This window comes from Gobius niger, assembly GCF_951799975.1.
Source record: "Gobius niger genome assembly, chromosome: 18".
Lineage (NCBI taxonomy): Eukaryota > Metazoa > Chordata > Actinopteri > Gobiiformes > Gobiidae > Gobius > Gobius niger.
The window spans coordinates 14,832,060-14,855,554 of NC_136869.1; the positions used below are offsets into that span (position 1 = coordinate 14,832,060).

The window sequence follows — 23,495 nt, forward strand, 5'->3', positions numbered from 1 at the left end:
TCGACCGTCCCTCACAAGTTTCTTTCTCACTTCAAACTTGCTTTCTGCTGCTGGATCACCGGTTTCGGCTGCATATTTCACTACTTGCATCTTGTCATTTCTTTTTGGGGCATTTGTGTTCAGAGTAGAAGATACTGATACACCAGTCTAAAGCGCTCCCTAGCGGCTGTCAGGGTGAAAATAATAAATAAGTGAAATTACATATGTTGATATATAAGTCGCACCTGAGTATATGTCGCACCCCCAGCTAAACTATGAAAAACGTGTGACTTATAGTCCGGAAAATACGGTCATTGGAAAACTGACTTGAACTAAATATCAAAAAGAGCAAATAGTGGGGTAAATCTATTCCATATCTTTGTTATTTTATCTATGGCCAACTTTTAATTAAACATGTGTGAAAATGTTACACCTTTTACAACTACAGGTGGGTTACAGTTGCACGCGATGGTCCGTTGAAGCATTGAAGTGAATAATCGTGTTCTTCAGCTGCTGTAAGTGTACTGTGGTTGTAAATGTCAGCCTGGTGCCCTGCTGAGGGTTCCTCATCTTTTGTTCAACATCATTTGAAGATGTCTCTTCCATTACTGCATCTGTTGCATCTCCCATTGTGTTAAATACCTGCCAGACCTTTCCCTGACAACTTAAGGAGGCAAATTTTAAGTTGTGACAATATAATTATACATTATTATCTTGGATTCTTCTCTCCTATAAGCTTTTGTTTCACTCCGTCAAAGATTAATATACATTTCCGATGTTTCAAGGAGTAAGACGAGCGTGAATTTCTGCAACCCCACACAAGCTTATTTATCTCAGCCCTGGCAAACAAACAAGCCTATAGCGTATGAGGAGAAATACTCACTGAATAGTATTTTTTGATGTGGCGTCGGATGTCGAGTAGAAGTTTGTTGCTGATGTTCACAGCGAAGTCGATGGGGCGGCTTCCACAGGGGATATGACAGCAGCGCATCAAGCTGGGCTCCAACTTCAATCCCTGGAAGGAAAAGTGGCTTTGAGTGGCATTGCAGATTATTTAATAAATACTTTCCACATTATTTTATGCAAACAAAAGCTTCTAATTTTAAAAACTGTTTTGCTGTGGGGAAAACTGTTCTTTTTACAATCGTCTGCAACAGTCTCACAGTAAGGGACACGACTAGCTCTTTGTGAAAGCAGTTTTGTCGAAAACGGCATTCAGTTTAACACAGTTCGAAAGAAATATTATAAAAACACGGCAATCGAGGAGAGATGATTTGTTGTGGCAACTGGGGAAGGGAAAAGCCCATCAAAAAACAGATGACATTACTAATTTGTGAGTCTTTCAGGCGTATGAAATGGTAACGAACATAACTGGCCCAAATTGGCCATTTATCAACTGGACTGAGAAGAACCTCAATCATAATGTGCTGTGAACTCAAGATAACTAAATAATTTCTTTACAAATGAGCAAGAACCATAGCATTTAGGCCTTTAGGCTACAGTAGACAAACAGGTCAGTGTGACCACAGAAGCCCATGTGTCCATTTGACAAAAGGCTTATTGTTAATAAAAAGAAAAAAAAGTACATAACAATTACACTAAATGTAACGGCTTTAAACACTTGATCCTTTAAACTCCAGCTCCATTTAACTGTCGCAGTGACAGCGGCACAGAAAGGTTACTGCAGAGAAGTCAGCGACGCTCGAGTGTTCATGTGACACCCCCCCGCCAGGCCGCGCACACTTTCTGTTTGCCTACATCCTTCCCTTTTGGAAAAATCTGCAGCTTCAGTCAATCAACTAATGTGACTCCTGAATTTGCAGCTACACAAATTACCATCTCCATTTCCTTTTGTGTTTGTTCCCACATTGATAGAGCTTTTTTTTTTCTTCCCCAGCCTCCATTTCTACCATTGCTTCTCTGTATGTTTAGTCTGTGAGCTATATACACCGGTTGAATCGACTTCAGTCAAAAGGCATTAAATCAATTTAACCCTGAACCAGAGGAGTCCAGATTGGAGCACTTAAAATAGTCCCACAAAGCATTACAAACAGTTTCCTTAAATGGCTCAAGTATTAGATCATCTCAGCAAGTTCAAATAAATCATGGCCATTAAAAGATTCAAAGCAATACAAGTCACATTTTTCTAAACACTCCCCTGTCCATTTATCTTTGCAAACCATTACTTTAAAAAGCACCTAATGCCTTGGTTACTGGTTTGGTAAAGGTTTTGCAATCAAATGCTTGGGATTAGCACAAAGACAGCGCTCTCATGTGATTCTAAATTACACTCAATGTTTCACTAAAAAACATCTTAACCCCCCAAAAAGAACGATTGGGGAACTCCAGACGCATTTACCAGTTTGTTGGACATCTCATCCCACTTGTTTCACTCCTGTGTCTGTCCGCTGTCATCCGTCAGCGCCTCCTACCATCTCTGGCTCAGAGTCAAGGCCCATCTGTCCTCCTCCTGCACCGAGCCGCTAGACCACGCTCACCACCCTAATTAACTTACTTCTCTTATCTGTTTCTGTGCACGCACGCATTCCTTTCCCCAGTGCTGCGAAATCAACACCCAACACAATAGATATTTCGAGTTCCCAGTGGTTCCCAACCTGAGGGAAACTGACAGCAGAGGCTAAATGAGTGGCAATGCTGGGTTATGAGATTTGTTATCCGTGTTTTGACACTTCGAGGGCTGTGTATAGAATCAAAGATGATGTTAAATGTGCCCCCACGCCTTCCTAAAACTTCGCAACTGTGCAGTAAACCTCCCCGTCATCCTTTTCTGGAATCCTTTTGTAGGCTTAATGTAATTTCCTGCCCGCAGACATGAGCAAAAAAAAGTGTTGTCAGTTTTATTAGCAAGAAAAGAAAAAGCTGCGCGCTCTGCTATTCATTACAAGCCGATAACACGCTCGTACAGACACCAGCGCGACCTTGGCCTGACAAATGGTGCTGTGTGCGACTGCAGAGCGAGAGAGAGGGGTTAAGGGAAAGGCTTTTCAAGTTGCGCGGTCCAAAACTATGCCAATGAAAACAGAGTCTGTACTGGAGCCAGGCAGCTGTCTAAAAATACGGAGCGAGACACAATATAGAGGGGATGACTAAAGCCTGAATCCTCCACAGGAAGTGTGACTGGAATGCACATTGGAAGAATCACATTCACACAGCTATGTTCAATTAATTAAGTCAAGATATGGCACATTACTGATAAGAGCCGTCCCATTACATTAAAATGAGTTTATCACAGCCCTTTAAATCAGATTGTACAGCGCACCTGCTTCCCTAAGGCTGGACGACATGAGGGAATTGGATTAGAACTGAACGTAAAAACTAGCAAATATATCCAATTACATGTAATATTTCTAAAACAATACCCAATGTACTTTTTCAATATAGTGCAGTTAACGGAAAGGATTCACTAAAATTGTGCAAAATAAACTGAAATGTAGCAAAAAGGTTTAAGGTGTTTTTTTAAAAGCATAGCGTATTTTCCGGACTATAAGTCACACTTTTTTCATAGTTTGGCTGGGGGTGCGACTTATGCTCATGTGCGACTTATATATCAAAATATATACTTTCACATGTTTGTTATCTTCACACTGACAGCTGCTAAAGGGCGCTCTAGGCTTGTGCACCAGTATCTGCTACTCCTGTACCACAGATGATTTAAAAAACGGTAATCGAGCAGCAGAAAGTGAGTGAGCGAGAAACTTGTGAGGGACTGGCGAAAGCGGAGGTCACTCTTATTGCAATGAAGAAAACAAAAAAAGATGATTGTGGGCTAAAAGCTCGATGGCCGCAGCGAGAGGAATGAGTTCACAAATGAGAGCTTGAACCACGTGCTGCCGGGAGGGGCTTGTAAACGGTGCAGTTACGCCTCCATGGCCAGGTAGTTGACAAGGCTGGTGCGACTTATACTCCGGAGTGACTTATGATTTTTTCTTCTTCTTCATAATGCATTTTTTGGCTGGTGCGACTTATAGACCGGTACTTGTTTGAGCACTCTGGGAGATGAGGAAGAGATCAGGAAATAGCTGCTGCAAAAGAGTCACCCAGCTCGAAGAGAAGCTTTGCCTTGCGCTAACGTCCAACAGAACCAACATCCGCGGAGTCAGAGGTTCTTAAAGGGACAGTTTGAAATATCTTGTAACTCAGAGAACATTCATTCAATAATTCATGCTCATTGGACTTACAGCTCCTTCAAAGACGTTGTCGTAGATGTTGTCGGTGCCGCACTGCGGGCAGGTGAAGGTGAAGCGCTCACAGTCTCTGTAGCGCTCCTCATCTGTCAGCTGTACCGGGGCGCCCAGCGTCCCGTCAGCCTCCTCCTCTCTCTGGTACTGCTGCTGCGCCCTGAACTGCCCTGGGTCAAGGCCTGAGGCAAAAACAGGCAGTTTACAGTGAGCTCAGGAAGTACTCAGGCTGTATATTACTACTGTTGCTGTACATGGCCTTAATACACAATGTAATGTTTGCTTTTCATAATTTTTCATAACATTTTTAAAGTTTTTCCTTTTATCCTTCGTATTATTGTAAGGCGATTAGTATAATAAAAGTGGTTTGATAACTTTTTGAACCCACAGTAGCTTTGTGGTGGGAATATGCTGGTGAATGCTCATACGCAGTTATTCCCAGCTTTGTGCTTAACCGCTGCAGCTGTCAACGGGCCGTAAAACAGACTTAAGTTTACGTTCAAATAAATGTAAAAATAGATGAGGAGTATCATCGCTCGAAAGTAAGTTGTATAGTTGCACTGCTAATGCCACTGTTAAAAGTTTTAAAGCATTCTCTTGGGGAGTTCATGGTTATTAGCAGTAAGTTTGGTTTAACACATGGCAGTTAAAGAGCGACTTGAGAAGCTTAAATTAACACCTTTAAGAAGCAACATATATTTAAAAGTTAACAAATGAAACCACGCTCAAGCGCATGTGTCGACCCTATCGAGCTCACCCAGCCACGTAGCAATGAGCACGTTGTCGATGCCCTCGATGGGGTCACATATTCGGGACACTACGGGGTGAACTTGCTGGGCCAGGTAGTACTGCGTGTCCAGGCTGAGCCCCTCCTGCTTCTGAAGCTGCTCCAAGGCGTAGGCTCTCTGACTGGCACCAAGAGTGGAGCCGTCCTGGGGAAATAAAAAGGACAGTTGCTGTAAGCTTCATAATAAGACAGGGATGGGTCGAGTTAAGGATTCATCGATACTACTTCTCTTATCGATCCGTTACTTTAAAATGCCAAAAAATAGCTATATAGAGGCTACTGCATCTATTGTATTTATAGGCACTATAGCTCATATTTATTTTGTATTGCTCTACATTTGGAACTAACTTATTTCCAATTTGTTCATACATTTGATATATGGGAGGTAAAATACAAATATACACCAAAATGAAAAATGACTGTTTTTAAATTGTCTAGAAAATGAAGGATTAAGTCTCATAAGTTTCTTGTTCATCACAGGCTGTAGCTGTGGGGACTGAGCCCAAATGAAAGCTTAGTGCAGTAAAATAATGCACCTGAGCCACAGTCTGTTTTCTGTTCATAACAACACTCAGCTGTGTCCAGTGGGTCAGGGAAACCATGGGCTCTCAGCCGGGGTAGTGGGGATGAACCGATCCGATGCAGGGAATGCATCCATGAGAGCGGACAGAGCCATTTTAGTGATCTTATTTGAGCGCAAGTGATTAGTGCGGCAACGCAGCAACCCCGTTAAGAAGACCGTTATCGGCCCAGGTGGACCGGGCATCGGTCCCATCCCTATAACAAGACTTAGCAGTAATACTAATCATGACCAAACACAAAACTAAGGAACTCATTATGCATAAATGTCAGCAAGCGAAGACTTCTTTAGTCAATAGTGAAGTCATTTTGTAAAGCTTTTTTTTTTTTAAATCTACAAAAACTACAAAGAAAAGATTTACTAACAGAAGTTCACAATGAACCAATGCTGAACAAATATGCCTTTCTTTCAGATGCAGCCTGGATTAAGACACACAAACTGTGTGTTATGCCACGCACGACATTATTCAAATCACCCAATAAAGTAACTAAGTTACTATCACTCACTTTACAAATGACATAAGAGATTGTGTCTCCGGCTTTCACTCGGCGGCCGCCCTGAGAGTTGATCCACAGAGCGACGTGGACGTGAGGGAGAGACTTCTTATCGGGATAGTCCTGAGGATCTTTAGTTAAAGCCTGGAAAAACATTGATAACTTGGTAATATTTGAAACATGACGTGCCCTGTATTTTCACGTACGAATTAGAGCTTTCCTGTCAAATTTCACCTTGTTGATCTCAAACAGGTTGTGAGGTACAGCTCCGGCTGCGACCTTCTCCCCCACCTCCAGCAGGTGTTTCTGGATGTTCTCCACGATGACGTCCCGGCTCTGGTCCGACAAGATCTGACCAATGACGTAGCTGAACAAGACCAAAATTATTGACAAACATATCCAAATGCAACAAAAATCTCCAGATGTTTTTGAAGCTGGATGAACGTTAGAAAACAAGGCTTCAGATTACTTACTTGCCACACTCCTTGGCCAGGTCACACCAGTCCCTTCGAACAATGTCCAAGCCTTTTAGCTCTTGTTTGAGGGTGTACCGGCCCTCTCCCTGTTGCTCCACCACAAGAGCGGCATATTTCTTTTTCTTCAGCAACAAAAGGGCCTTAAACACGCCGTCGATGTCAATCTCCAGCAGTTTGTACAGCTTGTTCACCTCTGCTTTCACCTACGTTAGAATGATAAGAAATCCGTTCACAAAAATGGCCTCAGTAAATCCACAAATATACCCAAGTTTGTTTAAACGCACCTTGTTGCCGAGCTTGAAGACCTCCTCCAAAGACTTGCTGTTTGTGTTGATCATGATGGAGTCCGTGTCTCCATAGATGACTTCCAGATTCATCTAAATGAAGAGAATGAAAAATTACATGCTCTGGTGATTTGAAATGCCATGTATAATCACTCTGACTGCTATATATTTGTATGTCTAGTAATAATAATTGAGCATGTTTGCGAAAAGAAAATAATTGCCAACACACTGGCGCATTGTTAGAACACTGCGCTGCCGAATAAACCTGTTTTTTTATTGTGACAATGCCTTTTACCTTTTGAACCATGTCTTTGGTGTGCATCAGAATCTGAAAAGGAGAAAAAAAAAAAACATTACATAGAGCATTAGAATAGTAAACAAATGCTAGTGGGAGAGAAACAGTCATTACGTCTGCCTCGTATTTATTCTGAGTGTGGGTGTGTGAGCGTTTGCGTGAACCTGGAGCGGAGCAGGTGACTTTCTTTTAAATAGGGGATAATTGGCTAAGAGGGCAATTATGAGAGCGTGCTGTGACAGGCGTCTTTTCAACCCACACTCTTCTGCGCCGGGCAACACACACAAGCACGCACACCTTAATGACTTGTAATGGCCTTTATCGCCCACTGAGTGACTGACGGACAAACAGGAGCATTCTGTTAAGGCGCGTCACGACAACCGTTTCAAAGTGTGATATATTGCTGCAGAAAAGACTGAAAAGCATATAAGGCAAGGAGGTCTGATTCCTGTATTCCATTTCCTTTGCGTGTGGAGTATTCATGATGTGACGTGGTTGGGTAAGCTTTCGTTGGGTGAGAGGGATATTGTTCATCCAATTACACAATGGAGATATTTTTTTAAATCAAACTTGGCTGTAAATACTGTTTAGCTTTACTCGTTAGCCTGTTAGCTTCTTCTTTGTGATTCCATTAGTGTGTATTGGGGCCTCGGACCCGGTGGCAGCGAAGTTGGGACAAGAGGGACTACAAAAAGGATTTATTAAGGTAAACTGTTAAAGGATAACATTAAATCACTATTAATGATACTGGGTCAAGCTGTACAGTCGTACTATGTCTGACATAGCCTTCACTGTGGTGCTCAGGCGCCCACTCCCAGCCACTGAATGTTTGCTTGCGTATCAGTATGACGCTCTGACAGGGTATTTATCCCTTTTCTGTGGAAGCATAGACAGACTTGGACGGTAGGACAAGCGCAATGTCTCAAGTTCATGTCTCCGGGTCCCGCACCGATGGTAAATAAACTTCTCCTGTATAAGACATCCAGACTGCTGCCTATTTTTCATCTATCATCTCGAACACCATTGTTAATTCTCTAACATAAACAAGTTACTTAGTACCGCTTTAAACGTCCAGCCATGGTACTCCTGAACCCAAACCTAGACCAAGATCTGGAAATGGAGCCCCAGACCACTCACTGAGTCAGCGCAAATTTTCCCACACAGGAGTATGGCTGGGCACCATTAAGTTTTTTTCAATACCGCTACTTTAACGATACCTAAACAATACTTTTTTTCCGATACCTGTTCTAAATGATTTGTCATATAGAACGGATTAATAATGTTCATTTATTCCTCTTCCTTCCATTTAATTTCTTTTGCATTTCACTTCTTTTAAACGAAAAAGGGCAGACAAAACCAACCCAACCAACCCAATTTTTTTTCCAATTTTCCCCAAATAATTTTTTTTTTTCCCTTTCCTTTTTTTCTCTCAAAATGTTGCCCCAAAATTTCCCTTTTTTCCCCCCCAAAGATTTTCCCTTTTTTTTTTTACATTTTTTAAAAACAATATTTCAACTTGTGTTCACATTTTGTAACAGCTTGAACTTGAATATAAAGATTGGATATTTCTTTTCGGTACTTGCTTTCGACAGTAATTTTTTTCAACACCAATAGCACCTAAACCTTTTTTTGTTTGTTTAATGGTTCCCAGCCCCACACAGGAGTCGACCTTAAATGCTTAAAGCCACTGTCACTTAAAAATCGTTCTAAATGTGGTCATCAAGGCTCTAATGTGGAGCTCTATTCAGGCTTTTTAAACTGGCATTTCTCGTCGTAACTGAAGATAATGCAAGTACCTAGAAAATCAATCTCAATTTGAATGGTGGCAATTAGTGAATCACAAAGACCGCAATTATTAATTTAATATGTCCTGTGAAACAGCAAACATCAAGTTGATTTAGTCATTATCGCGACAAGTTAAAGTGGGACATCCGCTCGGCGCCAGAGACAGGGGGGGGCGAGAAGAGTTCTCAAAGACACGGAGAGGTCCAAACAGGTGGCGGGACCGGCGGGATAGGGCAACGGCGTTTGCTGGGTCGCTAATCTGGGGGGTCGCAGGGACGGAACGCAGCGCGACCTGTCACCACCAATCTGCTCCTCAATCAACCGCCGCCGCTTATACGCGGAGCTTCATGTTGGGACAAGGACGCGTCTATTTCAGAGTGTGAGGAAGAGGCGGGGTCAGCGGTGGGAGAAGGGGAGGGCAGGTCCACTCCCTGAAACCAAAGTGGGCCTAAACTGTTCTTTATGGGCTGCTACATACCGGAGAGGAGCAGGGGGAGTGTGAGGCACCCCCTCCATTAGGGACCGCAGTCAAGGTCAAGGTCCCACCACCACAGACACATATTCACTATCACACACTCCTTGCACTCATGAATGAACGCTGAGGGCTGTCGCTAGGCTACTGTCGAAACTACAATCGAGTCATGTGCTAATGAGGGGATAAAATACTTCATTTAATAGTATCATGAAATCCGATGACAGGGACTTTTATTCTACCAGCAGCAGAAATCTATATTCAGAATTCCTATTTTATCTTATGCAGCAACTGTTCACCCGGCTCCGAATTGTGTCTCACAAAACGAGTTAACGGTTACTTAAAACGACACGACCAAACTCCGTTATCGAGTAGAATCTGTCACCCGTCGCCTAAATGCGCATTGAGTTGAGACGTGAACAGGGCCGACCGCCAACGCTAACACTGTGCTAATTTAGCCTCTGACTCTGTGCTGGAGGAAAATGCACTATATATAGACACACAACAGCGCACATGGTCTTTTTTATTTCACACATGTATTTACAATTTAGATCTATGGTGCCAAATGAAGTTAACTCTACTACAACAAAGAGTTCTTTCAAACCTAATGATAGCTTTATGGCAACGTCTTGTTCAAAATTAATTGAGATAGAATAATATATATTATAGACAGAATGTTTAAAGCAGCACTACGTAACTTGTATTACCCCTAGAGGAACTAGGAAAATGATTTATTTAAAAGGACTAAGGTGTAAAATGAGCCCAGACCTGTCTGCCTCTAAAATCCTGCACTGTCACTCAAAAAGTTGTTACTTCGGGTCCGTCATGCACAAGCTTAATATATAAGGTGCAGTTACACGTATGACCTGAGGTGGCAGTAGTGAGCATAAAATGGCCAACTTGCATCCAGCCCGTTTAAGGTAAACAAATGTTGACGGGGTGATTGAGGGGGGGTCTTTCATCTCCCCCTGGTGTCTCACAAACAGCATTTACAGCCAAGTTTGAGTGAAAAAAAATTATCTTCACTGTGTAATTGAATGTAAAATACCCTTCTCTCCTTTTGTCTTTTCAGCGTAGTATTTACTCTCACGGACAATTAATGAGTAAAAGAACGCAACATGCTACGACACATGCAGTGACGCTTATGGCCTCTAGGGGCACGAGTTACTTAGCACTGCTTTAATATTACAGACAGCCAATGTGCATACTCATGAGGTCTTATCGCTGCTGTTTGTAGAGGAACATAAATATTTATGTTAGTACGCTATTTCGGTGCGTAGAAATGCGTAAACCATTGAACTTAAGAATGAGAGCTTTTGAACGAGGTAAACACCATCAGACCTGACATCGGCAACTTCTGAACAACAGGAGATATTGGTCAGATCCTCTAAACCTCTATATTGACTAATAATATTGCCCAATCCTTCAGGTAAATATCTCTCATGAGCTTTAATGGAAAAAGTCTTTTCTGACCCAATGGCTGTGGTGAAGTGGACAGATGGATGAAGGGATGTGCGAAAGAAAGACAACAAAGCGAGGCACGAACGCGCTGATGTTATTGATGTGTGGACTCATTTAGACAGGTTTTCCATGTGCTGTCAGTCGCAGCAGGACGGACAGCTTTAAGGAATGGAGTGTGAAAGACAAGTCGTTTGACCATGAGGCAGGAATGTTTGTGCTCATCTTTAAACACATGCCGATACGTGCGGATGATAGAGAGCAATCTAAACAGACCGCGCCGGGGGTAAAGGCATGCATGTAAGTCTTCTCCCTGATGACTGCACGAGTCACCACCACACATGCCACTCATACTTCAGCAAACAACTGAAAAAGCCTGTCAGTGGAGGCCTATTAGTTATTGGGCAATTCCCACAAGAACAACAATTACCCTCTTTAATAATTAGCATTAAAACCAATTATCACCAACACTTACAAGGACCTCAGTGGTACATGTACTTCATGGATACACCCTTGCCAGATTAGAGAAGTGGGAGTTTGAACAAATTACACCGTTTCTCTACAAGTTAGAAAATAGCAGGGTCTGACTTCTGGGCACTCGCACCTGCAGCCCCATCTGGCCGACTCTGGTGTCGAGGAATCCCAAGAGAAAAGGCATTAAGACGCTGAAAGATTCAACATGTAGCTCTTGTTTCTTCACCCTTATTAGTGCATATAAATACCTTAACATTAGAACTGTACCTTTGCATGGCATTGATCACAGCTGTTCAGCCACTAATCTATGAGCTGTGAGCGAGAGGGGTCAGTAAACCCCCTCTATGTCAATAAGCAGTGCTGGCTTCCTCATTAATGTTTTGTCTTTCCCCAGTTGTCAGTTTGAAGTGAAAATAGCCGCCGCTCTGAGTGACAAATGGATAATAGATGGGAAAGGAGCAATAAGGATAGAATGATAAGTGGATGTATGGGCAGGATGCTCGCCCTTATAAATGGCAGCCAAGACTCCCCATACAGATATACCATAGAGGCCTGTGCTCAGCAGATCAGAGGTGGCATGTTAAACCTCGGTGCAGTGGGCTCTTGTAAAAAGAGCCAGGGCAACAGTGACGATTGTTTTGAAAAGCACTCCACTGAAAAGCATTTTGGGATGACAGTCGGCCGACTGAAATAGCACCTGTGGAAGGACACACTACTGTCAGGGCCGGGCATCTAACACTCTCTCTCTCACACACAAGACGCATAAAAGATTTATAGTGTCTTCGGCTGCTGTGATCTCTCATGTGCACAACACACACTCACAGAATCAAATCCTCCCTTGTGTGAGAAAGCATGAATGTACACACCTGTCCGGGCAGATGCCTCTGCTGTGCCCTGTCGCTGCTGCAGAGTAGATATGATTTAATGCAAGCCTTCAACTAAAATAATCCAACTATGACAGTAACATTCCAGCTGTTCAGCCCATTACAGAACAGCTCTGTAAAGCTCAAAGGAAGTTGCTTCTTCTGCCCAATTCACTCAGCTTTGAAATGTAGAATATCAGACGGGTCTGGACTGGGGTCACATATTATGATGCATGAAAATGTCATTTTTACTTACACTTCACATAAGAAATGAAAGAAATGTATGACAAAATAAATAAAGGCTGCTTTATTTATGAAAACCATTTCCTAATTATCACTCATTTACAGTCTGTCAGTGGCCCTTGTGCAGCCTGCAGATGTCAGATCAATCCATTATCAAAGCTAATCCCTGTCATTAGCCCACATGGCCTCATTAGAAGGTGTTACTAAAGTCCCTTTAGATTCTGAACTCTTGTCCCGTCCACTGTTAGCCCTCTACAGCAGGCGCATGTGGCCAAAATAGCTGCAGCGCTCCCATGTGACTATTTGTTAAGCCCTCTCCTATCAGGAGTAAAGCCATCTCTTTAAGTAGACTATGGAGGGCGCATGGAAACATCCAGCCTTCATCTCTGCAGACATGGATTTCATAAATGCGTGTGCATACATAAAGCGCTGTGGACTAAAGCTTGTGTCGGTTCTAATTCAGAGAAGAGTAAAAACAGCTGCTGTCAATAAGAGGAAACACACAGACTACTGCGGAGAGAAATGTGGTCAACTACATGTGGCAATACATTCATTCAGTAGAATGAGGACACTTGACTGAGTAACCGTGGGAAAGACTATCCTCAGGACAAGAATGATACAGAGATCCTGGGGGCAACAACATTTATTTAGTCCTCATTACAAACGCACACGACCTCACATACAAGACACCCAGAGGTCTAACCCAAACCAAACTTTGCCCTCTCCGCACCCTCGGATCGGTTATCCAATCTCGCCTCCATCCTTCAGTGCACATACCGGCCAATAATGTCAACTACAAACTCCCGTCAGGCTGTTTTTAAACACAAGGACAGAGACTCAATTACAGCGGATGGCTTTCAGGAGTCACCCTCATCCTCAGACACACACCTGCTAATGGTTGTCAGATTTGCTCGCGCAAAGGTCAGAGGTGAAACCAATCTGCGTTCCGCAACAATCAGTGGCTTCCACGGCCTTTTGTTGTTAACATCAGTCGATTAGGGCCAACACACACTGGCGCTGCACTGCCAAACCAGGACGTGGACTCAGGCCACGACAGCACAGACACATCTTCAAATAAGAGGCAAAAACACAGCGTTTCATGCCCTCAATGCCCTGATTAACATTTCTCACTCCTGACAAATGATGGACATATACAGGGAGGACTGTGCACTATGTGCTCTGACAGCCAACATTAATATCACAATGCAAGTATTTAACACCCACCAACTGCATGTTTCAATTCATTTGTGCCTAATAAATCCCATGCTATGTTTAAAGTGAACATGTTGGATTAGATCAAGAATGCGTCATCGAGTGGGCAATTAAATCATTGTGGCAGCAGAGCATTTCTGAAACTGTTATATGCAATAAAAGCACCTTACATGCAGGGGATATATGTCCAACTGTTATCTGGCTAATGTACAAAAGAGCCTAAAATAACACCGAGGGGCTGAGGGGACATCAATCTGCAGTGGCTTGTGTAATCCTAAACCTTCACCTTCTCCTTAATGCCCATCATCCCTTTAATACCCACACATACCAGAACAGAGTAGGTCCACAACAAATGGTCTGCCCACAAAGGCCAAAGTTCGGCTGGTAGCACTTGTGCTGTCACACACGGACTCGGCACATACGTGTACCGGGACAAGATACAAGACATGCTCAAGGCGGGAGCAGGAGGCGAGTGAAGTGCGGGCCGTGTCCCACTCGACGCGGCAAATGTGGCCGCGAGCGAAAGAGCCAAGGGTCTTTCAACCACATCTAAAGCCTCGCGGGGGATGAGACACCACTGTACCATCCCGCCGCGGGGAGGGAGAGGGTTTAGCCCCATTTAAAAACAGAGTGAGAGAAATATGAGACGCCCCAATCAACAAATACACAAAACACATGCGCATTCATTCGATTTTTTTGATGAGATGAAAGGGATGCAGCGAGGATTTACACTCGGGACAGAGAAGTGGTGGGTGTTACAATTATAAAAATAAAAAGCCTACTTAATCATGATATGAAAGTGGAGTGCAAATGTGATGATTAAAATAAGAGCAGGGTGTAAACTGTTATAGCCACAAATACACCCGAAACCCCGCTATAAATCCCAGCCGGCCTGTGAGGGTCAGGGCAGGCACTGATAACCACTTGGCTTCCCCGGGCTGTGCATGGGCCGAGATAACGCAAACGCTAAACGTCAATGACACCCGCATGTGTGAATAGCCTTTTCAAATTGCTAATAGAATTCAGTATCATCTTAAAGTTATTCCGAACATGTCCGGGCAATGCTAATGGAAAGGTCTCCCTAATTCACGAGAGGCGGTATTAATAGACGCGTATCAGGGATCATAGATACAAAATAAACATGTCTCAGAGATTAAACAAAATGGGATCCCTGCAGCCTCAGCAGTGTGTGGGCAACGGCAAAACATTAGGCTTCAGAGCTGACCTTTTAATGCACCAGGCAGTCGCACTAACCCCCACTGTGTGCAATGTATTTGGACTGTGAAGCCTGGTAGAATATCCTATTCACTTACGGGACTAACACAACATGCAACTGTGGCGTGATCAGTGCCAAGCTGCTGGTAACATGTACTTTATGCATTTGCTCCCAAGGCAAATGTAAACATACTTGACGGTTAAACATCTGTAAGAGAAGGGCAGTAAATCTGTGGATGTTTCATAAATGTAACATGCCGTGTTATTGCTAAAAATGTAATCTGTTGTTCTTGTTTTGCAATGTGTGGGGTGTGGGGCGACCTGTACTCAATATATGATTTTGGAGATTTTGTATTAATACCAATATAAAATGGATTGACAACATCTATTACTGTTTGGGCAGATCTACAGTATATTTATATCAAATCCAACTTTTGAAGTCCTGAATAGGTCAGAGTTCATATAGTACAGAGCTATTGATTGATAGATGTGAACATGTTATCACTTACATTGAAATATTGATGATGATGATGATGATGATGGCTTGCCCTTGTGCTTTACAAACCTGTGTTACCAAGTTTCTCAAAGCCCCACACTGTAATCATTATTCAGTCCATACTCTGTGGTGGAGAGCTAATATTCTAGGCCTTGAAGTTCGATATATTGAGGCAAGATAGTATCGCGATAAATGATATTCAATCGATACAAGACACTGTCCACTCTCAGGCATAAAAATGACAGTAAACCTTTGTCCTAAAGTGCATAATCATATCCTAAAATACCACACAAGTTGCAATAAACAGGAAATATAATGTAACTCAATTTGCTTCAGTTAGAAATCAAAGTTTTGCAAAGATAATGGGTTTATCTTATCTAATCTTATCTTATAAAATAGGGGGGGAAATGCTAATAAATGAACGGACGATAAATATCGAGCCCAAAAATGTATTGTTTATTTGGTATTTATAGTAGGATATGTCGATATAGTAATTATCGTGACAGCCCGAGTAGCCACCGCCGCCCATTGGGTGAACCGACGGATGTGAGGCTGCCAATCTGCACCATCCGCCCCTCCAACCATCACTCACTCACTCACTCAGGCACTCTCATTCCTCCTGGCCTATTGTACATGTTTTTAGTGGTAGGGGAAACTGAAGTATCCAGAGAAAACCTACACGGACATGAACATCCAAACTCCACACTGAAAGGCACGCGCTCTAACTGTTGTGCCATTGTGCCGCTCCTTGAGATAAAAGGAAACAATATCGCACAAGTGACAAATGTGTGCAATATCAGGATCAAGTGCTGCTGCTGACGTGTGGCAAAGAAAAAACATAATAAAGCTCATTTACATACTCAGTCTTTACAAAGACCTGAACTCTGCTTTCATCTACAAACCTTTGGCCAATCGCCAATATTGCTCCAAGTGCCTTTATCCACTAAACACTATATCATCTCTAAATATTGTCTGATCATCATCGATTAACCTTTTTACACATTGTTGATACACCTTTCTTTGTTAACGCGAGAGGGTAAGTGGTCTCATTCTACAAAACTCATATTTCGAGCTGACAAAAAAGAAGAAGATATTACAGATAGCGATCGCAGGTAATACCTCTTGAATCTATTCAAGTGAGAGGCTAAAATGTAATTAACCCATCCACCGGCGCCTGTTGACAAAGATACAATCAGCAAGTCCTGAGGGAGAAAAACTCCCTCCAGTATCAGCGAACCAAATACACACCTTTTACAATGTAGCTTCTGTCAGCCGAACAACAAGCATGTCTTGAAGCTCAAATGGCCTGACAGAATAACAAACATGCACACTGAGTTACTGCCCTGCCCTCTATTAGGCCTCACAATGAACGTGTAAGGCGATCTTAATAAAGCACTCCCCTGAGGCCAAACCCAACGCCTGGGCTGCGGACGTCGACTGCTGGAGCTCATTAAACGGACATGAGTGTTACAGCTGACACGGTGGCTGCGAGCGTGCGCGCCGCGTCGAGTTACAAAACCAGATTTAGCCCTTTGTGTCACACACCACTCATGCCTCCATCCAAATTTATTATTATATGCCCCCGTTGTTCCATTTGTGTGCACTGAGAGATGTCACCACACAATCAAGGCCTGACAACGGCAGCTTTATGCGCGGCATCTTGTCACTAGAAAATACCGGGTCCATGGGCTACTGCGATCACACACACTTAAAAAGCCTTTTATTCTGACACCAATAGAAGCTATAATGACAAGAAATTGATAGGTACATGTTGTGGAAGATTTAATTAAATTTGCAGAGAGTGACAGGAAACAATGAAAAAGTTGGAGGTTTAAATGAGGAAAGATTTAAGATACAGTCTGATGTTCTACTGCCCTCTAGTGGACATACTGTGTCCCTAGCGTTAAAAACAATGCTTAATGTGTCATAAGGAATTTTTAGCTGGTTTTGAGGGGACATGTTAACCTCATAATTAAGCAGGAAGGAAAGGGAACAGAAATTAAATGAGCAATCAGGTATTTTAAATAACTTAAATGTATCATTATAGAAGTAATTCACTTGATATTAGGAGAGGCTTCAACCTCTTAACCCCCGCCTTAACTGAGCAAGTTTTCTCCAGTTTTACCCAAATCTACAAGTTTCTTCACTAGAGTTTACAGCCTACAGGCCAGAGTAACGGCTCATTTGAAAGCTTAGAACTACAAAACTGAGCTAAGCTGCTTCCTCGTTTTTATTGGGTTCTTTTATCACGTTTTCATAACTTTTTGTCACGTTTTTGCCAAATTTGTCGCTGCATTTCTTGCCAATTTTGTCGCATTTTTGCCAATTTTTTGCCGCTTTTTGGTGTCTTTTTTTTTTCAAATTCTTTGCCAAACTTTTGACGCATTGTTGCCAATTTTCCGTCACTTTTTGTTGTTTTTTCTTGTATTTTTGTCACATTTTTCCCAATTTTTTGCCACATTTTTTGTACATTTTTTGCCAAATTTGGTGTTGCATTTTTGCCACTTTTCTGTCACTTTATTGTTACTTTTTGTTGTATTTTTCTCACGTTTTTCTCAAGTTTTCATTTGGACCAAAACACAACCAAGAAGGACGAAACCGGGACAATCATAACGAGGAAGAAGTTTAGATCAGTTTTGTAGGTCTTCGCTTTCAAATGAGGCGTCACTCTGGCCTACAGGCTGTGAGCTCCAGTCAAGAAGCTTTTAGATTTGGGTAAAGCTAAACTGAAGAAAATGCGCTCGGTGAAAGAGGGTAAAAGTTAGTGTAGCGTCTTATCGCCTTGTAAACCTACACCTAATTCAAGTCTTACCTCTCTGCCTTTGTGTGTGACCAGCGCAGCGAGCGGTTTGGCGTAAAACCGACTGAAGCTGAATCCGAGGCAGCCGTACATACTGTTGGCAGTCAGCTTCAAGGCCTTTTGGCGGATGTCGTACTGAAAAAAGAAATAAAACTTAAATAAAGGTAACTGAGAAAAACTAGATAGCATGATCAGTTTAGGAGTGAACATAAAACCTGTAAATAGAGGTCTGGGTTGATGTCTTGCTGTTTCATGAGCTGTTTGACCTGTTTACGTCTCTCAACAAGTTTCCTAATTTCTTTAGGCAGGATTCCCATATCCAGACTGGGATCAGGAATCTCTGGTACCTCCTCGATCTCGTCCTCCTGCCAACAATAAGGGACAGTTGTGTTAGTGGTACAAAAATGCTGAATAAAAGGTGTTTAAAATATCTTTGCAATGAATACCCACCTCCTTTTTCTCCTTGCTGTTATAGGCTTGTCTCTCCACAGTGGTGAAGCAAATGTTGAACTCTTGGATAATGGATGGGTACAGACTGTTGAAGTCGAGCAGCAGCACAAACTTATCATAGAAACCTGTGAAACATAAGGAAAAAAATCAGTTGCTTTGCTTGAGAATTTAAAGGCATTTGAAAATGGAAAAAAAAAAGGAAAACGTACCAACTTTAGGATCCAAAACCAGGCCTCCAGCATAAGCCGCCTTCTTTTTCCGTTTGCCTTTTCCTCCATCCACGTCCTCCTCACCTTCAGCCTTACTCTGTGAGGGACACGAGAAGAAGATCACATTCACTTTGAACTAAATATATCCCGAATAAGGTGGTTACACTTTATGCTAACTACTCACAACTCACTACTCGTTTTCTTATAATGACTTAACTAGGGCTGTGTAATTGTGTTATGTGAACAGCAAAAAGCAATGAAAACATGACAAAAAAATGTGGGAAAAACAGGGGGGGAAAAAGCAACAAAAATGTGATGAGAATGTGGCAGAAGTTTTTCAACAAAGCAATAAAAACATGATAAAAATGCAACAAAAATGACTAAAACCTCCTTAGTCATCATCAGCAACAAAGCCGCAAAAAGGGGGAGCGGCCCGGACAAATAGGTCATGCTCATGACTGCATTGGTCGAATGACAGATTAATGTCATAGTAGCCATTATATATTTCGTCATAACTGTAACAGCAGCGAAGAAAAGTGGCATTGGGTGTATTGATTCAAAGCGTTTCAGTCGGATGCAGAGGTCCTCAATCTGTGACTTTATGTTCTACTGCATGTGCTTGATGAATGAATGTTCTACTTCTGTCCTTTGAAATGGTCCCTCTGGGATAATTACAGTTATTTCAATTGAAAAAAAAGAAAAAAGAAAAAAAAAAAGACTAAAACGTGCTGACAAAAACAAGGAAGAAACTTAAATCAGTTATAGGTCTTTCTATCATTCAAACGAGGCTTGAAGCTCCAGTTGAGAAGCTTTTAGATTTGGGTAAAGCCGGAGAAAAAGCTCAGTTAAGGCGGGGGTTAAGGGGTTGAATTGTGCAGCCCTAGTAAACGCATTCATGGCCTGAGCAGTCGTTCACCCCCATTTTTGTTGCTTATAAATCACTGGATGAACAATTGTGCTTAAAACTTTGATGCAAGTATGTGCTTTACAAATGTGTAGTAGTGTGTAATTATTTATAGTTAATTTATATAATCTGGATAAGCTGAACACACCTGTTCTTGCTGGACTTTCCTGAAGGAGGGCTTGTCAGGAACAATGTAGTTCTTTTCATTGAAAGCATGAAGCAACAAGAACTCATTTCTCTCAGACCGACCTCCCATCAGTGTTCGAGACTGAAACACAAAGTCACATTGATAAAATAGGTTTTAATGGATCAATATACTGCATCAATCATAATTTCTGCATGTTGTAAACTACTACTAATATACTGTAGATGTAATTGTACGTTACCATGACATTGCCAGCAATGTTGGTGATCTGCAGAGCCAGAGGCAGGACATTGAGTTCACACATCATCTGGAGAATCAGCTTCGCATCGGTCCACGTCAACTCCAACAGGTAGAGCAGGTGAGGAGAGTCACTGCCATAAAACAAAACAATACAATATGACGACATGGACCCAAGGAACAATTAAACATTTACACAAACACACACTTGTAAAGGTTCTTGATGTTTTCCTGTGGGACAGTGGGTCTTTCCGTCTTGAGCACATGTGCCACCAGCTCCGTCAGGTGGTAACTTTTACAGCGAATCAGCTCTTTGGCCGAGATCTCCACATCGCAGACCAGACGCCCACAGGTGGCATTCTTCTCTGCAAAACTACTACGACCCTGAAATGGACAAGAGAAATACATTGAAGTGAAATGATCTCCAAAATGAACAAAACAAAAGCCCACAAATGTTAAGTTTCAGTTTACCCCCAACTTGGGCATGTTGGTTCTCCTCAAACGTCCGATCTTGGACCAGTGTGGCACCTTACACACATTAATCCTTTGGAGCAACACTTCAAGGTCAAAGCCAAAGATGTCATGCCCCTAAAAGTGTGAAATTAAGGGAATTACAGTTTGATATGCCTCCGTTTAAACCCTACTGTGTTGAAATATGGAGGGTTAAAGTACGGCTCTGATTTGGACGTCTACTCACGACAAGGACATCAGGATCTATTTTGTGCATCTTTGCCAAGAAAAATCCAAGCAGCGTGCGCTCTGTAGCAGCTATTTCCACCTTGCCGTTCTTTAAAAAAAAGAAAAGAAAAGCAAGACATGTTTTTATCAATACCAACTCATGCACAAATACTTATACCCAGACAATAATAATTTGCACATTTAGGTTAAGGTGAAAAATAAAATGCATACCTTCTTTCTCACAGCCTCTTTGAAGTCATACGGGAAAATACAGTCCGTGGGCTTTGTGATCACTGTAAACACAGATAACGTACTTTATATGGGTGAAACATTTTTAATTATCCATGTTTAAAGTACAAACCGCAGATGTGTGTTTGGTACGGAGGCTGAGGAGGCGCTTTATCCATATGAAACTGGTGGTGAATAAGTGCAGCGAGAGAAACAATCTGGAAAGCAACAACAGAGGGCGTTAGTTATGAAGCATTTATTTACGTTCAGGCCTGTTTTTTGTAAAGTTCTGACCTCGTTTTGGTGCGTTTTGGGATTCTGGACAGTTTTGAGGCTGATAGACATAACGGTGACCGGAGGAGGAGCCAAGTCTCGAACCACAGAAATGAGATCAGTCCTGAGGGCCAGAGCCTCCACTTTAGACCAGCTCACGGGGTGGCTCATCAGCTCTGCACAGACAGAGGAGGGGTTATGTGCCTTTATCTGAAGCAAAGAAACAGATACTATCACAGCGTACGTACGGGGAGTCTTAATATCCAGCCAGCATGGTCCTTTAATCTTCCGGCTCAGAAGAAAATGCTCCAAACTTGACGTGTTGGTTCCAAAAACATGGGAAAACGTCGCCCCCTTCAGGTCTACTGGCAGTGGTGGATACTCAGCCTGGAGCAGAAATTCCTCATTTAACAAAAGCCTTTCTTCAATAGCAGGAGCCAAAACATTTGTATAATATATAGGCAAGGCAACTTTATTTATACCGCACATTTCGTACACAAGGCAACTCAATGCGCCTATATATTTACGACAGTACTTACAGAGTAGCGTATTTCTAAGTACTCGCACTGGGTAGGCACGTCAGGAATTTCAAAAGCATAATGTTTCTCTACTTTCTGTAAAACAAGGATCAAACAGATTTTTATGGCTACAATTGGTTGTGAAGTTACCATAAGACGGAGACTCAAAACAGACCTTGGACTTGAATTTCATGATCTTAAACTTCTCCGACAGATCATTAAACTCTTGGTAAACGTCCATCATCCCGACTGATGTGTCTGAGGCCTCGCCGGTCTTAGGATTCACTTTCTACAATACAAAGCACAGTCACAGCCACCAAGAATTTTGAAGTAGGTCTTTTTTTACATAGACAGAACTTACAAATTCGCGGGGCAGCAGGTACATGGTCCGCTCGATATTCTTGACTGTGACGCAGCAGCTGACGTGACATTTTGCCGATTCGATCCACACTTTCCCAAACAGGTAAACCACACCTAAACCAGGGAAAGTTTAACAGATTACAGTAACTTGCAGCTGGACTTTAATAGAAAACATTTCTACTTGATCTGACCTGGTTGACTGTAAGAGTCTTCGAAAGCATCGAGCCAGTAGAATCTGAAGACCATCTCTCCCTCTGGTCCCTCCACCAGGGGGAGCTGGCTGGAATCGACCTGTACATCAACTGGTGCAGACTCATCATCTTGTCCCCACGTGCTTTCCAGATTCCTGATGAATAATAAGCCTTACAATAAACACAAGAGTGGTTAGTTGAATATACATGCTACGTACAAAAGAGCAGGATCTTGAGGCTCTTCTTTGGGCTGGACTTTTATTGAAGTTGGAGCAGGAGCCGTCACTTCAGGCTCTTCTTTCACCACTGGTTTCTCTGCATCGTCAACGACATCCATCGGCTCGTCAAAGTCAACTTCATCGAGTGCCATTGCATCGTTTACTGCAGAGTTAGACGGTGTTTGAAAGAACGATACTCAAATCTTGTCATAGTTCTCAGACTGTGTAAATACCCTCTTCAGGTTCCTCCACTTTAGGTCTGGCCCTGTCCACGGTTCGAGGCGGGGCAGGAGCAGGAGCAGGTGGAGGCGAGTCAGGCGGTGGAGGGCGAATCACTTTAGCCTTTGGTCCCGAAGGTAATTCCTGAGAGAAAATATTTTTGATTTACTATATTCTACTACAATATTTGTGGAGGGGAAAACTATCAACTAACCTTTGGAGATTTTACAGAGAATGGATTCATGGGTGATCCAAGAGCTTTCTTCTTTTTCAAGGTAACGACAGGAGGCGGCGTCAGAACAGATGATTTCTAATGAAAACAAAAGGAAAGATTTGATTCATGAGTAAAAGACAGAAGTTCACGGTGCCTTTTGTTTCAATACGTTTCATCTTTACCAACCTTTGAGTGAAGATCCTGCAAAATATCCCCTAAAAGGTCGTCTTTGGACAGGTCTACATCTTTCTGCAATACACACAACAGCATTAGCAAAACATAACAAAAACATATGAGAATATTAAAACAACAGGACTTTAACAGAAGAAGAATATACCTCTGCAGGCTTCTTCACATTGCTGTTCATGAAGAGACTTTTGATGCTGTTCGGCTTGGATACAGCAGCTTTCTTTACATTTTTCTTCGACGCTGCTCCCTTTGCTCCTGCTTTACCTGATGCGGCACACAACAGCATTACTATTTGTTTACAATACAGTGCGTTACACAACAAAGGCAAGGACCATATACTATACTGCATG

At 42.4% G+C, this 23,495-nt stretch overlaps 1 protein-coding gene across 1 annotated transcript in view; it reads right to left on the reverse strand.

Moving 5' to 3' along the window:
• Positions 1 to 23,495, reverse strand: part of pola1 (polymerase (DNA directed), alpha 1) — a 46,716-nt gene that overhangs the window by 22,039 nt on the left and 1,182 nt on the right. The window contains exons 5-34 of the mRNA XM_079575843.1: positions 23,294 to 23,409; positions 23,143 to 23,205; positions 22,957 to 23,052; positions 22,757 to 22,886; positions 22,524 to 22,686; positions 22,306 to 22,460; positions 22,116 to 22,228; positions 21,930 to 22,043; positions 21,776 to 21,850; positions 21,485 to 21,623; positions 21,258 to 21,412; positions 21,097 to 21,181; positions 20,967 to 21,028; positions 20,755 to 20,844; positions 20,529 to 20,645; positions 20,266 to 20,441; positions 20,062 to 20,191; positions 19,824 to 19,943; positions 18,772 to 18,868; positions 18,563 to 18,687; positions 18,328 to 18,477; positions 18,125 to 18,247; positions 7,095 to 7,127; positions 6,800 to 6,892; positions 6,513 to 6,718; positions 6,274 to 6,406; positions 6,052 to 6,183; positions 4,936 to 5,110; positions 4,179 to 4,360; positions 863 to 994 (exon numbers count right to left, since the gene is read on the reverse strand). Coding sequence (XP_079431969.1) covers positions 863 to 994; positions 4,179 to 4,360; positions 4,936 to 5,110; positions 6,052 to 6,183; positions 6,274 to 6,406; positions 6,513 to 6,718; positions 6,800 to 6,892; positions 7,095 to 7,127; positions 18,125 to 18,247; positions 18,328 to 18,477; positions 18,563 to 18,687; positions 18,772 to 18,868; positions 19,824 to 19,943; positions 20,062 to 20,191; positions 20,266 to 20,441; positions 20,529 to 20,645; positions 20,755 to 20,844; positions 20,967 to 21,028; positions 21,097 to 21,181; positions 21,258 to 21,412; positions 21,485 to 21,623; positions 21,776 to 21,850; positions 21,930 to 22,043; positions 22,116 to 22,228; positions 22,306 to 22,460; positions 22,524 to 22,686; positions 22,757 to 22,886; positions 22,957 to 23,052; positions 23,143 to 23,205; positions 23,294 to 23,409 — 3,680 coding nt within the window. The remainder of the gene's footprint in view (positions 1 to 862; positions 995 to 4,178; positions 4,361 to 4,935; positions 5,111 to 6,051; positions 6,184 to 6,273; positions 6,407 to 6,512; positions 6,719 to 6,799; positions 6,893 to 7,094; positions 7,128 to 18,124; positions 18,248 to 18,327; positions 18,478 to 18,562; positions 18,688 to 18,771; positions 18,869 to 19,823; positions 19,944 to 20,061; positions 20,192 to 20,265; positions 20,442 to 20,528; positions 20,646 to 20,754; positions 20,845 to 20,966; positions 21,029 to 21,096; positions 21,182 to 21,257; positions 21,413 to 21,484; positions 21,624 to 21,775; positions 21,851 to 21,929; positions 22,044 to 22,115; positions 22,229 to 22,305; positions 22,461 to 22,523; positions 22,687 to 22,756; positions 22,887 to 22,956; positions 23,053 to 23,142; positions 23,206 to 23,293; positions 23,410 to 23,495) is intronic.